The 15,448-nt window shown below is 44.3% G+C and overlaps 1 protein-coding gene across 1 annotated transcript; it reads left to right on the top strand.

The window, feature by feature from the left end:
- The first annotated feature begins 1,056 nt into the window (after positions 1-1,056).
- On the top strand, positions 1,057-14,626 carry GPHA2 (glycoprotein hormone subunit alpha 2). The gene is made up of 4 exons (XM_030220052.1): positions 1,057-1,073; positions 7,147-7,257; positions 13,020-13,204; positions 14,515-14,626. Exons 2-4 carry the CDS (start codon positions 7,158-7,160, stop codon positions 14,614-14,616), a joined length of 387 nt encoding a protein of 128 aa, XP_030075912.1. The 5' UTR covers positions 1,057-1,073; positions 7,147-7,157; the 3' UTR covers positions 14,617-14,626.
- The last annotated feature ends 822 nt before the right edge of the window (positions 14,627-15,448 follow it).

The raw sequence follows: 15,448 nt of genomic DNA, 5'->3' as shown, positions 1-15,448 counted from the left end.
TGTCCTTCCTTGGTCATGCGGTTTCCCACAATTTCTTGCTCTGTGTGCATCAGCATATACCCAAACCCTCAGTTCCATCTGGGCTTGAATCCTCCCAGCCATTGCTGGCCATGAATCTTGGGTTCAGATGCATGCATGTGCAAGGAGAAGCGGCAAGTCCTCTGGGTTGCTGGAAAACTTCCCTACTGCCCAGCACCCACCCCAGCACAGGCTCATCGGGTGCACGGTGCTGTATTAATGGAGACAATGTGCACCGTGAGGCACTCCGCCTTGATATATTTATTAAGTTGAATGAGTCACCTTCTCTGCCTTACAAATCTACATGTTAAGCTCTTCTAGCCAGGTAAGCAAAAAAAAAAAGGTTCCATTATCTTGGACAGCATCATGTACATTGATGGCGTGCTACAAATATTGTTACAATACTAATAGTTTTGGTGATGTACTCTAACATTATCAGTGATTGGGCACAGAGCAATGAGGAACCCCTACCAGCCCCCAGTTTGCTCTACTCTAGTGCAGGCTAAATAAAAAATAAATGCAATAAGCTGGTTTCTTTTCTTTTTCCAGTTTAAGTCAAACCGCGAGGAGACTGGTTTTGTAGGTGGGAGTGAGTGTCTTTATGGTATGGAAATGCCCTTTCTTATGGAAGGAAATGGAGGTGGAGTGTTGCAAGGAGAGAGCTGAAAACTGATAGCATAGGAGGTGTGTTCAGGCATCAAATCCTTACTACCAAAGGTACAAATAGCTCCCCAGCAGAGAAGAATCTCAGTAGGGCAGGTGGAGAGCAGCTAAGAACTGTCTCCCTGGGGAATATGCAGTAGAGTAAGAGAAGCTAAAAGGGAAAAGGAAGACAAGACAAATTAAAAAAGGGAAAGGCAGAAAGGAAATAAAGACAAAATAAGAGAAAAGAAAAAAAGGAAAGTAAAAGATGTAAGAGAGGAAACAAAACAGAAAAAAACAGAGGAAGCAAAAGAAAATTGAATTAAGCAAGAAGAGACAACGGAAAATAAAAAGCAAGAAAGAGGGAGACAAGGAAGAAATCAGAAGCAAGAAAGAGAAAAAGACAGCACTTGGTAAGTAGGAGTCAGTGTGTGTGGTGAAACACCTACAGGAAACTTTTATTTTAATTAATTTCCAGAGTAAGTGAAACATATGGCTCCAGCAGCTAAATTGGTCCTGTACAAATTTGGACTATTGGCTGGTTGTGAGACGTTTCATGGGACCCACCAGGGAAGGTGTGGAAGTATTTATTTGAGCTTTTGGAGTCACATGTACATCTGAAGTAGGGGATCTCAGCTCTTGCTGTAGCTTCTATTTTAGACCAATACAAGACATCACAACTCACAGAAGATCCAAAATAATGTGTAAATCATGTAAGTGATAAGTAACTCACAGAATTATTATTTAATTCTGTTTTGTTGCTAAAGGGGAAGCCGGGATTTAATTACCATCTGTACACAGAATCTTGTGTGCTCCATGCATAACTTCCCCCAAGCTGTATTTCAGTCTGTACAGAGAATGACACAGGGACGGGGAACCGCAGTAACCGCAGGGATGAGGACAGGGACAGATCCCACGGGGATGGGGTGGGGACGAGGACAGATACAATGGGGATGAGGACAAAGCCCACAGGGATGGGGACAAACTTTGTCCCTGTGTCATTTTCTAGTTGGAAGGGCAGAGGGTGGTGGTGGGAAGGAGGGTTATTATAGCTGCTCATTGTTATTATTGTTTTCTATTTACAGTTGCACAGCATATTATTCCTTTTTATATTTTAATAAAAAGATTTAAATATAAAATCATAAGTGTTCAAGGCTTCTGTAGATGAGGACAGAGCCCACGGGGACAGGGACAGAACCTGCAGGGAAGGGGCAGGGATGGAGACAGAACCTGTGGGGAAGGGGTGGGCATGGAGACAGAACCCCTTGTCATTCTCTAGTACAGAGGCTCAAGGCTTTATTGCATATGCTGAGGGGATATCCAGATGATCATAATATAAAATACAGGGCATTCCCTTTTGTATAATTCATATAGAATTGCTACTACTGCTTGTTTTGAAAGAGCTAATAAATGCAGGTAGTGTGCTAACAGAAACAAGTAAGGATAGCCCCTGTCCATGGGGTTTACAACCTAGTCAAAGACAGGCATGCATGACAGACAAGAGTTATTGTAGTGCTGGAATTCTCACACCTAGCCAGTCAAGTTTTCAGGATTACTGCAATGAATATGCATGATATAAATTTGCATATAGTGGCCACTCATTCCATGCAGATCTCTCCTGCACATTCATTGAGGTAATCCTGAAAACTTGACAGGCTAGTTGTGCCTCCAGGAGAGGGTTGAGAAGTACTGTTATAGAGAACTGGCTAAGGCAGATACCGCATTCAATTCAAGCTTCTCCTTCTTACCTACAAATGCACTCAGTCTGCTGCCCCTCACTATCTTTCTACCCTCATCTCCCCTTACGTTCCCGCCCGTAACCTCCGTTCACAGGATAAATCCCTCTTCTCAGTACCCTTCTCCACCACCGCCAACTCCAGGGTCCGCTCATTCTGCCTCGCCTCACCCTTGGAACAACCTTCCTGAACCCTTACGCCAAGCCCCCTCCCTGCCCGTCTTCAAGTCTTTGCTTAAAGCCCACCTCTTCAATGCTGCATTCGGCACCTAACCCTTACCGTTCAGTGAATCCAGACTGCCCCAATTTGACTGCCCCTATCGGACCGACTGTTCACTTGTCTATTAGATTGTAAGCTCTTTGAGCAGGGACTGTCTCTCTTTGTTAAATTGTACAGCGCTGCATAACCCTAGTAGCGCTCTAGAAATGTTAAGTAGTAGTAGTAGTAGTAAGGCAGTGGTTCCCAAACCTGGTCCTGGAGGCACCCCAGCCAGTCAGGTTTTCCGGATATCCACAATGAATATTTATGAGAGAGGTCTGCATGCACACTACATGCAAATCTCTCTCATGAATATTCATTGTGGATATCCTAAAAACCTGACTGGCTTGGGTGCCTCCAGGACCAGTTTTGGGAACCACTGGGCTAAGGTATAAATGATGCCTGAAAAAGTGATTTTTAACCTGGATTTGAATATAACCAGAGAGACAGAATGACAGCAATTCAGGATGTCAATTTCAGGCATATGGCACAGGAAGGTGGAAAGTGTGAAGTGAGGAGTTGACAGTAGAGGAGAAAGGTTCAGATAAGAGCAACTTGCCAGCTATAGGGAGAGAGAAGAAAGGTAATGAGGTGCCACACATGCATTAAGTGATTAAGAGAAGGAAGCCAATGTAATGACTTGAGCAGAGGGGTTAAATGGTCAAAGATGTTGAAGAAAGATAAGTCACACAACTGAATTTTGAATAGATTGTACAGAAATATGGTCTGGTGGGAACTCACAAAGATCAGATTGTGGTCTAAGCACGGGGTAATAACAGAGTGGATAAACGTTTTTGCAGTATGCTCAGAAGGGAAGGAATGGACTTTAACAACTTTAAAGAGGAAGAAATAACACACTTTAGCAGTGCTTTGCATTGCATGTGTGTTGAGCAGGGCTAGCTCAAGGGATTGTGGTGCCCTGAGCCATCTTTTGCAAACCTACATGCTCTCATTGCTGTGAAGGGTGGACCAGTGAGGCAAGCTTTCGGCACCCTTGAGCTCTGGCAACCTGAGCTAGAGGCTCACTTAGCTCATGCCTTAAGCCAGCCCTAGTGTAGAGAAGGAGTTGAAGATGACCCCAAGATTATAGGAGAATGCCAGTGTTATTAAAAGAAATAGGGAAAGAGGGTTTGAGGGAAAAGATGATAAGTTCCGTCTTGATCCAAGCAGCAATATCAGAGGTGACTGAGATTTGGGATTGGATTCTTGGTGAAACTACTGGTGTAGAGAAATATTCTTGGGAGTCTTCAGTATAAAAATGGCATTGAAAGTTATAGCAGGAGATTAGAGCACCAAAGGAATGGGTGTAGAGAGAGAAAAGAAGGGGGCCCAAAACTGAACGTTGAGGTACACCAACTAAAAGTGTGTAGTCTTGATCATCCCCCAAAGTATTGCATTTTCTACAGGAGGCATGCCATGATATTCTCAGCCTCCTTTATATGGAAAACACCTTTGTACATAAGAACATATGAATAGCCATACTGGGTTAGACCAATAGTCCATCTAGCTCAGTATCCTGCTTCCAATAGTGGCCAATCCAGGTCACAAGTACCTGGCAGAAACCCAAATAGTAGCAATAGTACCAATCTCAGGGCAAGCAGTGGTTTCCCCCATGTTTATATCAATAACAGATTATGGACTTTTCCTCCAGGAATGTGTCCAAACCTTTTTTAAACCCAGATACGCTAACTGCCATTACCACATCCTCTCGCAACGAGTTCCAGAGCTTAACTATTCTTTGAGTGAAAAAATATTTTCTCCTATTTGTTTTAAAAGTATTTCCATGTAATTTCATTGAGTGTCCCCTGGTCTTTGTACTTTTTGAAATTGTGAAAAATCCATTCACTTTTACCCATTCTACACCACTCAGGATTTTGTAGACTTCAATCACATCCCCCCGCAGCCATCTGTTTTCCGAGCTGACGATCCCTATCCTCTTTAGCCTTTCCTCATATGAGAGGAGTTCCATCCTCTTAAATATTTTGGTCGCTTTTCTTTGAACCTTTTCTAATTCCACTATTTCTTTTATTGGCCGCTGCCACTCACTGGGTAGATTTCACTGTGTTGTCTACAATGACACCTAGATCTTTTTCTTGGCTGCTGACTCCTAAGGTGGATCCTAAAATCAGGTAACTATGATTCGGATTATTTTTCCCAATGTGCATCACTTTGCATTTGTCCCCACCTAATTTCATTTGCCATTTGAAATGCCCAGCCTTCCAGTTTCCTAAGGTCTTCCTGCAATTTTTCACTATCTGCTTGAGTTTTGACAACTTTGAATAGTTTTGTGTCAGCTGCAAATTTAATCATATTGCTCATCGTTTCTATTTCCAGATCATTTATAAATGTTAAATAGCACCATTCCCGGAACAGATCCCTGCGCCACGCCACTATTCACCTTCCTCCATTGAGAAAAATGGCCATTAAACCTATCCCCTGTTTTCTGGCCAATAACCAATTCCTAATCCACAGAAGGACATTGCCTCCTATCCTATGGCTTTTAATTTTTCAGGAGTCTCTCATGAGGATCTTTGTTAAAAGCTTTCTGAAAATCTAGATACACTACATCAACCAGTTCACCTTTATCCATATGTTTATTCATGCCTTCAAAGAAATGAAGCAAATTGGTGAGGCACAACTTCCCTTGGCTGAACCCATGCTGACTCTGTCCCATTAAACCACGTTTGTCTACGTATTCTGTAATTTTATTCTTTATAATAGTTTCCACTATTTTACCTGGCACTGACGTCAGGCTTACCAGAATGCAATTTCCTGGATCACCCCTGGAACCCTTTTTAGAAAATGGCATCACATTGGCCACCCTCCAATCTTCAGGTACTATGGATGATTTTAATGACAATTGTTTTAGAAAGATGTGCACTGCTACTGCAGGCCTAGGTGGGCCACTTTGGATTCAGGCCCACCCAAAATTGTGACACTTTGCTGTGGCTGGTGGGGATCCACAAACCTTGCCAGCTGAAGCTTTTCTGTCCTTGGGCTGCCAGTGCTCTTCCAAATGTCAGCCAGCAGCACTTGCCTTGAGCTGACCCTGAAACCGGCCCTTCTTTGCATGCCCAGTTTTCGCACATGCAAAAGCACTGAGCATGCATGGCCTGCCGGCAACAGCTTCAGTTTGAGGTAAGTGCTGCTGGCTGCCATTTGGAAGAGTGCTGGCTGCTCAAAGAGGAGGAGGAAATCTTCAGCTGGCAGGATTTGGGGATACCTGCCAGCTCAAGTATTTAATATTTGGGGTTTGTGGGCAGGGAGGGGTGGAGAGAGGAGCAAACCAGAGAGGGGGCGGGGACGAATTCCATGCCCACCCACCTTGGGCTTAGGCCCACCCAAAATTAGCCATCTGGCTGCTGTGTCCATTCTGTGAGGGGACTTTGTGCATTAGGGATAAGCAAAGGCAAAACATTTTTGATCCATTTTCAGATTTGTTTTTCCAGACTTTGGGCTTTTGTTGTTCTTCTTCTTTCACTCATTTATTTAACAAAATGTTTTAACATTGATTAGAACTTTCTTATGCATACAAATTGATTGTAGGCGTGTGAATTCAATATTAGGTGCATTACATTTTTAAGGTGCACTAATGAACCAAAGGTAGGGATGGGCAGCCAGAAAGGTTTTGTAGGGTTTTTTTTTCATTCAGAATGAAGGTCTTTAAGTGTGCTCTTGTGCAAAGAGTGCACACTTCTTCCCAATGCTGCACACATGCACAAACCATCAGCAACGCAAGCACTATCAGAAAAGAGTGTTCTGTGTTAGAACACGGTGCATGCTTTTTAATGAGCGTTTTCTCTTTGCACATAGTGAGCACTCTTTAAGGACAGTGATCACCTATTGGCAAACATTTCATCGCACGACAGCCCATCCCTACTGAGATGTGTGGTAACAAATACACATCTGTAGTGTGTGTGAGATGTTTGCACTGCTGCTGCCTGTGCTGTTTGGCAGTGGGTGCTGTGCAGCACCTGTTCTGTGTATGAGGGGAGCTTGCACTGTTGCTGCCTGTACTGTACCTATTGTACAGTGGGACTGTTTTGTGTGAGGGAAATTTGTACTATAGCTGCCTGTGCTGTACTTGTTCTGTAATGGGGTAGTGTGTGTGAATGAGAGAAGTGTGCACTGCTGCTGCCAGTGCTTTACTTGTGCTCTAAGCATGCACTTTCCTCTAGTACTAAAAATTCACAGTATCTATAAAGGAGGTTTAATCTGTGTTCTTTCTCTCTCTGCATCACAAGTCAGTGACAATGTGCACAGTGAAATTCACAGGGGCCATGGTGTGAACACTTGTCCTGTGGTTCCCAGAATTTCACATAAGCCACCCTCAAGTTCTTTACCAGCCTGATCTGAATTTGAACTGATGATGTAGACATGAAATGTTCTGTACAGCTATGAGCCATTGTGCACTCACTGGCTTGCATTTTTAACTCTTACCAGGTCTAAAGGCGAAAGAGGGAATCAATTACCCTACATATTTCTCTTGCAGCCTCTTCCGCCATGTCTGCCCTCAATGTCCTGTCTTTGGTTCTCAGTCTGCTACTGCTGGTCTCTGAATCTTGGAACTTAGAAGCCATCAGGCCTGGGTGTCATCTCTATTGTAAGTGCCAAGTTCTGATTTCTTCTGCAGCACGCGTACCTTCATTATCCCCAGATGTTTTCTTTAATATTTAAGCAATGTAAATCAGCCTGTTCAGAAAATGACAAGGGTTGCCAACTGGATTCAGATTCACCTGTCAGGGTTGATCCAGTCCTGATCTTACTCAATGCATGCAGGGATTTGTAGCCTTGCTTTTCTTAGGGAATCCATTGGGGAAATCAGAACCACATGTCCCTGCATGCATTGGAGTAAGCCCAGAACTGGATCAACCCTGTCAGGCAAACCTGGATCTAGACAGTAGGGCATTAAATAAAGCAGTGTTTCCCAAGCTTTTTGAGGCCATTACCTCATTTTAGTGGGTTAAAAAAAAGTGCCCCCCCCCCCCCCATTTTTAAATCTTCTGCCTCTGCTTCAGACCAGCTTATAGCATTAGATTCTGCCCTGTTTTTTTAATGGAGTGTCTTCCTTTTGTGCTTATTTTATAATAAATTGCTGTGGTCTCTGTTAGTCAAGCAGTATAGCAATTTAGGGGTTCGTTTACTAAAGCTTAGCACATAGCAATGGAATTAGTCAGTGGTGTAGGAAGGGGGGGGCGGGAGGGGCGGCCCACCCCGGGTGCACACGCTCGGGGGGTGCTGACCCTGCTGGTTCCCTGCTCCCTCTGCCCCGGAACAGGTTACTTCCTGTTCCGGGGCAGAGAGAGCAGGGAACCAGCGGGGCCGACACAGCTCTGAGTGACGTGCACTCGGGGCGTATCGGCCCTCCCACAGGTAAGAATGCGGTCTGGGGGGGGGGGGTTGTGGTCTGGGGGGGTGCGCCGCAGAGGGGGGGTCACGCCGTGCTGCACCCAGGGGGGGGTGCACAGCGGCGACCCGCCCCGGGTGCCATTAGCCCTCGCTATGGCACTGGAATTAGTGCACATTAAATGCTAGGAAGCCCATAGGTATAAAATAGGCTTCTTAGCATTTGGTATATGCTAATTCCATTAGTGCATGCTTAGTAAATAAACCAAACCAAACCATTGACTGGCAACATTGCTGAAATGCCACTTCCATCCAGCCCATGGGACTGATGACACCACTCTACAATTTTTTTTTTTTTTGCGACTATGGGTGCAACACTAAATGAGGATTTTGTGAGCCCAATTAAGATCACTACCCACAGAGAAAAAGGGGAACATGACACAGAAATGAGGGGCTTTCGCACCAAGGATACAGACGTGAGATATCATTGGTCACTGAGATTTGTTAATAACGTGATCTGGAAAAATACACTCTTCTTGTTTTATTGGACTTTCAGCCACATTCAACATGGTTATTCACCAGATTCTATGTGCAAGATTATCGGAAACTGGCATAGGTGGTGGTGTTCTTAAATGGTTTGATCCTACATTTGGAGTTTTCATTAACTTGTAATTTTCATCTCTACCACTTGCCTCCGAGCTCAGTGCTGGTACCAGTACCATTCAACTTCATTAGTCCTCTAGCCACACTAGTTCAGTCAGTAGGGTAAATACCTTCTTATTTGCTGATGCCCAGCATTTGTACATTACTGATCCCACAGCATCTGATCTCACACCATTGAACGGCTGCCTATCACAGGTAGCCCAATGGCTATGTGGGGGTAACAGGGGTGAGTATAAATGGCAAATATATCTCTAGGGTAACAATCACACCTGTCCTCTGGCCCTAAGCTCACTAACTCTTTACCTACTGATAAGATTGACTCGCTTAGATTCTGGAAAAATAATGAGCTTATTTATTATAGCACAGAAAGCATGAAGCAATGTCTTAGAAACAGTTCCATTCTAACTCCTTTCACTAACAAGTATATCTTAGATTTAAAAAGCAAAAACATAACAATTTGTAATCAGGATCACTTGGTTAGACTCATATGTAGACTATCTATTCCCTGATCTCCTGAGTTTACCTAATCAAGTCATATAACCTACTCATGGCAGCTCTGCAGCCAGAAATGTGTCTGGTCCCACAAAAGTGGCTGGAATGCATATCCTTACTGTCTCCCACTGACTTGGTATTAGTGAGCACAGATGCCAGAATAATCAGAAGGGCAAATACATAGAAAAGTAGAATGTCAAGTGAAGTCTTTAACTACAAGCAGACTACCAAAGAAAGCAGCTCAGAGTTAATTTACCCTTTAGTGTTCTAGGCACATGCCTATAGGATAAGTAAATGACCAGATGCTGAAGTAGCAAAGTGGCAATGCAACTTGTCACGCAAAGCGGAATGCTTACGAATGATAACAGAGAGAAGCAAAAGTGGACTCAAGTCTATTATCTGCAAACAGTTAGTAAATGTTGTTATCAATATTGTTCATCCAAACTTTGTAGACAGTATTTTGTGATTGGCTGCGTTAGTTGATTGGTTCTGTCAGTATCAATCAGATAGGTACTCTCCACATGAACTTCAGATGCATAAAGTCTCCAAGCTGAATGGAACAACATAAACAATGCCCATTCTTCAAGGTTTTCTTGGTTCTTCCAAGCTAAAAACACCAAGCTGGATTCTGCTAGTTTCAGCATAGAACAGTAAACATGCAGTCCTTGGCCCTCTATACACATTAACTGGCCTTATGCAATTACAAATGTAACAATCCATGGTACAGCAGAGAATCCATATTGTGGCTCAGGCCTCACATGCAGACAAAACAGCTGTTCAGCCTAGGCCAGTGATTCCCAAACCTGGTCCTGGAGGCACCCCAGCCAGTCAGGTTTTTAGGATATCCACAATGAATATCCATGAGAAAAAATTGCAAACACTGCCTCCATTACATGCACATCTCTCATGAATATTCATTGTAGATATTCTGAAAACCTAATAGGCTGGGGTGCCTCCAGGACCTGGTTTGGGAATCATTAGCCCAGTGGCGTAGCTACAGGTGGGCCTGGATGGGCCACAGCCCACCCAATTTGGACTCAGGCCCACCCAAAATTGTGGCACTCTTGATGTGGCTGGTGGGAATCCCCAAATCCCACCAGCTAAAGATTTCCTCCTCCTCAGGCATCCAATGCTCTTCCAAACGGAAGGTGGCACCACACACCGGCCCCTCTGCACATGCTCAGTTGTCGCCCATGCGGAAGCACTGAGCATGTACGAACTACTGGCAGCAGCGTCAGCTCAAGTTAAGTGCTGCCAGCTGCTGTTTGGAAGGAGGAGGAAATCTTCAGCTGGTGCAGCTTGGGGATCCCCACCAGCTCAGGTATTTAATATTTTGTGTTTGAGGGTAGGGGGAGAGGCAGAATGCAGAGTGTAGAGGGGCCAGGATGGGCTCAATTCCATGCCCATCCATTTTGGGCTCAGGCCCACCCAAAATTGGCTGTCTGGCTACGCCCCTGCATTAGCCTAGGCCCTCATCAGAATTCCTTAGGACTTTGCAATTCATGTTTGCTTGTTTATTTATTTATTTCATAAAATGTAATATGCTGCCTTTTACATAAAAATTATATATCAAGGCCATTTCCAATGTAGGATAAAAATCAGTCTAAAAAACACTAAAGTAAAAACTAAACTAAACATCACAAGACACAAAAGGAAGGGGCTGTAAAATAGAACAACAATCATCAACCAGTTTATTCAGGTTAGGTTCTGCAATGCACATTAAAAAAAATGGTCCAGGCTATATGCCCCACAGCTTGATACTAACCACATAAAGCATATCTTTCACAAATGCGGGGCAATGTGATGCACATTTGGGAAGAATGATCCAAATCATAGTTACCTGATGCTAGGGTCCACCTTAGGAATAAGCACTCAAGAAAAAGATCTAGGTGTCATTGTGGACGATACGCTAAAATGTTTTGCCCAGTATGCGGCGGCGGCCTAAAAAGCCAACAGGATGCTAGAAATTATTAGGAAAGGGATGCAAAATAAGACCAAAAATATTATAATGCCTCTGTATTGATCCATGGTGAGAGCCTGAGTATTGCGTTCAAATTTCTGGTTGCTGTATCTCAAAAATGATATAGCAGAATTAAAAAAAGATTCAAGGAAGAGTGACCAAAATGATAAAGGGGATGGAAGTCCTCTCATATGAGGAAAGGCTAAAGAGGTTAGGGCTCTTTAGCTTGGAAAACAGATGGCTGGGGGGGGGGGGGGTATGATTGAGGTCTACAAAATCTTGAGTGGTGTAGAACGGGTAAAAGTTTGATTTTCCACTCTTTCAAAAAGTACAAAGACCAGGGGACACTCAATGAAATTACATGGAAATACTTATAAATAGGAGGAAATATATTTTCACTCAAAAAATAGTTAAACTAAGGAATTTGTTGCTGGAGGATGTGTTAACAGTAGTTAGTGTATCTGGGTTTAAAAAAGGTTTGGATAAGTTCCTGAAGGAAAAGTCTATAGTCTGCTATTGAGACAGACATGGGGAAGCCACTGCTTGCCCTGGGATTGGTAGCATGGAATGTTGGTACTATTTGGGTTTCTACCAGGTACTTGTGACTGGATTGGCCACTGTTGGAAGAAGAATACTGGGCTAGATGGACCATTGTTCTGACCCAGTATGTTTATTCTTATGTTCTTAACATGGGTACCTATGGTTTTCTTTCCTTGGATGGACAAGAAATAGTGGTTAATCACCTGTCTCTGTAGGATAGAGAAGCCTTATTTATCCTGATTCACTCACTCATAGCCAGTTGTTTAGATTATTGCAATGCTCTTTACAATGATGTTCAACAATTTGCCTTTAACATATGCAAAACACCACTATCAGACTGCTTATAATGTAAAGTTCAATGCTCATGGTTTTTGTCATTACTTAGAGTAGGGCTTTTCAACCCAGTCCTCAGGGCACACTACATTCCATCAGGTTTCAGGATATCCACATTGAATATGCATGAGATAGATTTGCATACCAAGAAGGAAGCGCCTCCCAATCTCTTGCATATTCATTGTGGTATCCAGAAAACCTGATGGGACTTGGTGTGCCCTGAGGACTGGGTTGAGAAAGCCACTGGTAGCCTGTATCCTAGAGCACTATTTCCCCAGTCGGTCCTGAGTACCCCCTTGCCAGTCATGTTTTCAGGATATCCACAATGAATATGCATGAGAGATATATACATGCACTTCCTCCATTGCATGCTAATACAGTTCATGCATATTCATTGTGGGTACCCTGAAAACCTGACTGGCCAGATGATCCCTGAGGACTGGGTTGAAAACCACTAATCTAGAGCAGTGTTTCCCAAGTCCAGTCCTGGAATACCCCTTGCCAGTCAGGTTTTCAGGATAAACACAATGAATATGCATGAAAGAGATTTGCATATAATGGAGGCAGTGTATGCAAATGAAGTTCATGCATATTCATTATGGATATCCTGAAAAACTGACTGGCAAAGGGTATTCCAGGACTGGACCTGGAAAACACTGATCTAGAGCACATTTGGAATCAATCTGCAACTTGACATTCTATATTTTGTCCCCCTTATTATGAAATTCAATACCAAAATGCCTTTGGGTGGAGTCTTCCTTGTCAACGTCACGGTAGGCCTGAAGGCATGTTTTTTGACTCAGTCTCTGGGGATTGAGCCCTTGGCTGCCTGTGTGGGTTGTGGTCTGCAACTGGATTCCTCTATCTCTCCTGTTTCTGTTCTTTCTGCACTTTGAAATGTTATATTCTGTACTTTTCAATTCATGATTATAAATCAAGTAATGGCAGTATATTAAGAACTGAAATAATAAACCAACAGAGTAAGACTCTTGCAATGGTAAATGCTATTTCTCTCTCTCTCTCTCTCTTAGCATTCAATGTGACTATACAGAGCAACCATCAGGGGACATGCAGGGGAGCCCACAAGATCCATGCCTGTGTGGGCTACTGTGAATCCAGTGCCTTCCCCTCTAAATACTCCATTCTCCTGGCAAGTGACTTCAAGCACAACATCACCTCTGTGTCCCAGTGCTGCACTGTCAGCAAATTAGAAAAGGTAGTTCCCCAACACACCCACACCTATGTTGACCCATCACAAAACACATACAGCAAAGGCATAGCATACAAGCCTCTTTCACACACTCCCCCCCCCCCCCCCCCCCAAATACAGGTAGCAGCAATACAAGCTTCCCTCACACAGACACTCTGACCCACAAGAGAACAAGTATAGTATGAAGATTGAAATGTAACTTTCCCTTACACCAATCATTTTCAGGCTGCAACTCTGCTAAGGTACATAGCCTAGTAATGATGCACCTATGTACTTCCAGGCTGGGTTGCTATCCCAAATGTGACATGCATGATCCTGTTTAGGGTGGCAACTCCCAGTTTGGGAGGCCCTATACACACACAAACACACACCACAGAACAGATACAACACAGGGTGCAGCAGCACAAGCTTCACACACTAATATACGACTCCACAGCAGAACAGGTACAGCACAGGCCCCAGCAGTGCAACTTTCCTCTCACAAGCTAAACATATTAAGTCAGAAGAATCTAGAAGAAATAGGCCAAAGTACTATTAAGAAGGCAGGGTGGATGACAATACAGAGGCCACAGTCACAGGTCAGGAATTGGCCACACTCGCAGGGCCGCTGAGAGACCCAGCTGGGCCAGGGGCAGGACCAGACCGCTGCGCCCTCCCCCCCCCCCCCCCCCACTTGGGCTACCGCAGCTGCTGCACCATCCCCCCACACTCAGACCACCCCACCGCACCAACTTGTGCTGCCTGCCACCTTACCGACTGCTGCTGTTCTCTCCTGCTGCTGCTGCGTGTAGCCCAGGACCCGGCTGTTTGCGTTAACGTGTCGCATTAATGCAATCATCCAGGAAGCAGGCAGGAAGAAGCTTGTCTGCACCCGGGCCCCCCCCCCCTCCTTAGAGGCCAAGTCCAGGGAATTTTGCCACCCCTGTCCCTCCCTCTTGGTGGCCCTGCACACTCGTGGACCACACTCAAAGCCTTTTTATGCATACCAGTTGAAATGGGTAGCCTGGCATATAGACACAACTATATTACAGGAGAGTACAAGGAGAACTCAGTTATTACATGAGAGGTTATGTAATCAGGGCTGGCGTTAGGAGAGGTACAAACGGACCAGAATAGATACAGGGACGTGCAAGTCTTCTATACACACACACACGGAAACATAGACATATCACCTCACTACAGAACAGATTCAGCATATCAGATTTACTCACATATGTCATGTCAAGGCAGCCATGTAGGATGCCAGTGCAGTGGCCTAATACGCCAAAATTTCTTGCCTTTTTCTAATTGCTGTCCCTCTTGGCTTTCTCTTCTAGGTTAAAGTCATGCTGGACTGTAGTCCTGCCCATCAGGAGTTCATCGAAATTTTTACAGCCAAGTCCTGCCAGTGTGACATGTGCCGGCTATCGCGGTATTAACAGGCAGAAAGGGCAGATTACGCCCATCTTCTTCTCAACACAACTTTTGACTGCCAGACCTGGGACAGGGAATCGCCAAAGGATCCAGGCCACCCATCAGCCAGAAACACAGCCATCTTTTCTAGTCCCAAAGGCATGCACTAGAAGCAACAGTTTAGTGACACTATAGATACATGCAAAAATAAAATGTGTATAGCTATCCTCACACAACGTGCAATTTATTGGTTTTTGGGTTGCTGTTATGGTAGGGAAGCAGGATAATATTTTGTGTGGCTTTTTGATACAGAGGCTGTACCTCGAGTTGCCAGCTGCCTTTGTACAGAGGCATTATGGTGCTGATGGCCCAGTTCCGGAATTCTATTTTGAGATGCAGTTACTTCACCCTTCCACCCCATGAAAGCTGCTTGCCTAGATTTCAGGTTAAAGGAATGGCAGGCAGGCAGAAAACCAAAACGTTGCTTGAGAAGGTTCTTCCAAACACCTATGTACTTCCGGGTTGGGTTGTTACCCCAAATGTGACATGTGTGACCATGTTTAGGGTCACAACCCCCAGTTGGGAGTGGAGGAGTAGCCTAGTGGTTAGTGCAGTGAACGTTGATCCTGGGGAACTGAGTTCAATTCCCACTGCAGCTCCTTGTGACTCTGGGCAAGTCACTTAACTCTCCATTGCCCCTGGTACAAAATAAGTACCTGAATATATGTAAACCGCTTTGAATATACAGTGGGGGAAATAAGTATTTGATCCCTTGCTGATTTTGTAAGTTTGCCCACTGACAAAGACATGAGCAGCCCATAATTGAAGGGTAGGTTATTGGTAACAGTGAGAGATAGT

The sequence above is a fragment of the Microcaecilia unicolor genome, chromosome 11 (assembly GCF_901765095.1).
Source record: "Microcaecilia unicolor chromosome 11, aMicUni1.1, whole genome shotgun sequence".
In the NCBI taxonomy this organism is placed as follows: Eukaryota; Metazoa; Chordata; class Amphibia; order Gymnophiona; family Siphonopidae; genus Microcaecilia; species Microcaecilia unicolor.
The sequence above is the reverse complement of the archived record's forward strand: the minus strand, read 5'-3'. Positions and strand labels throughout refer to the sequence as shown.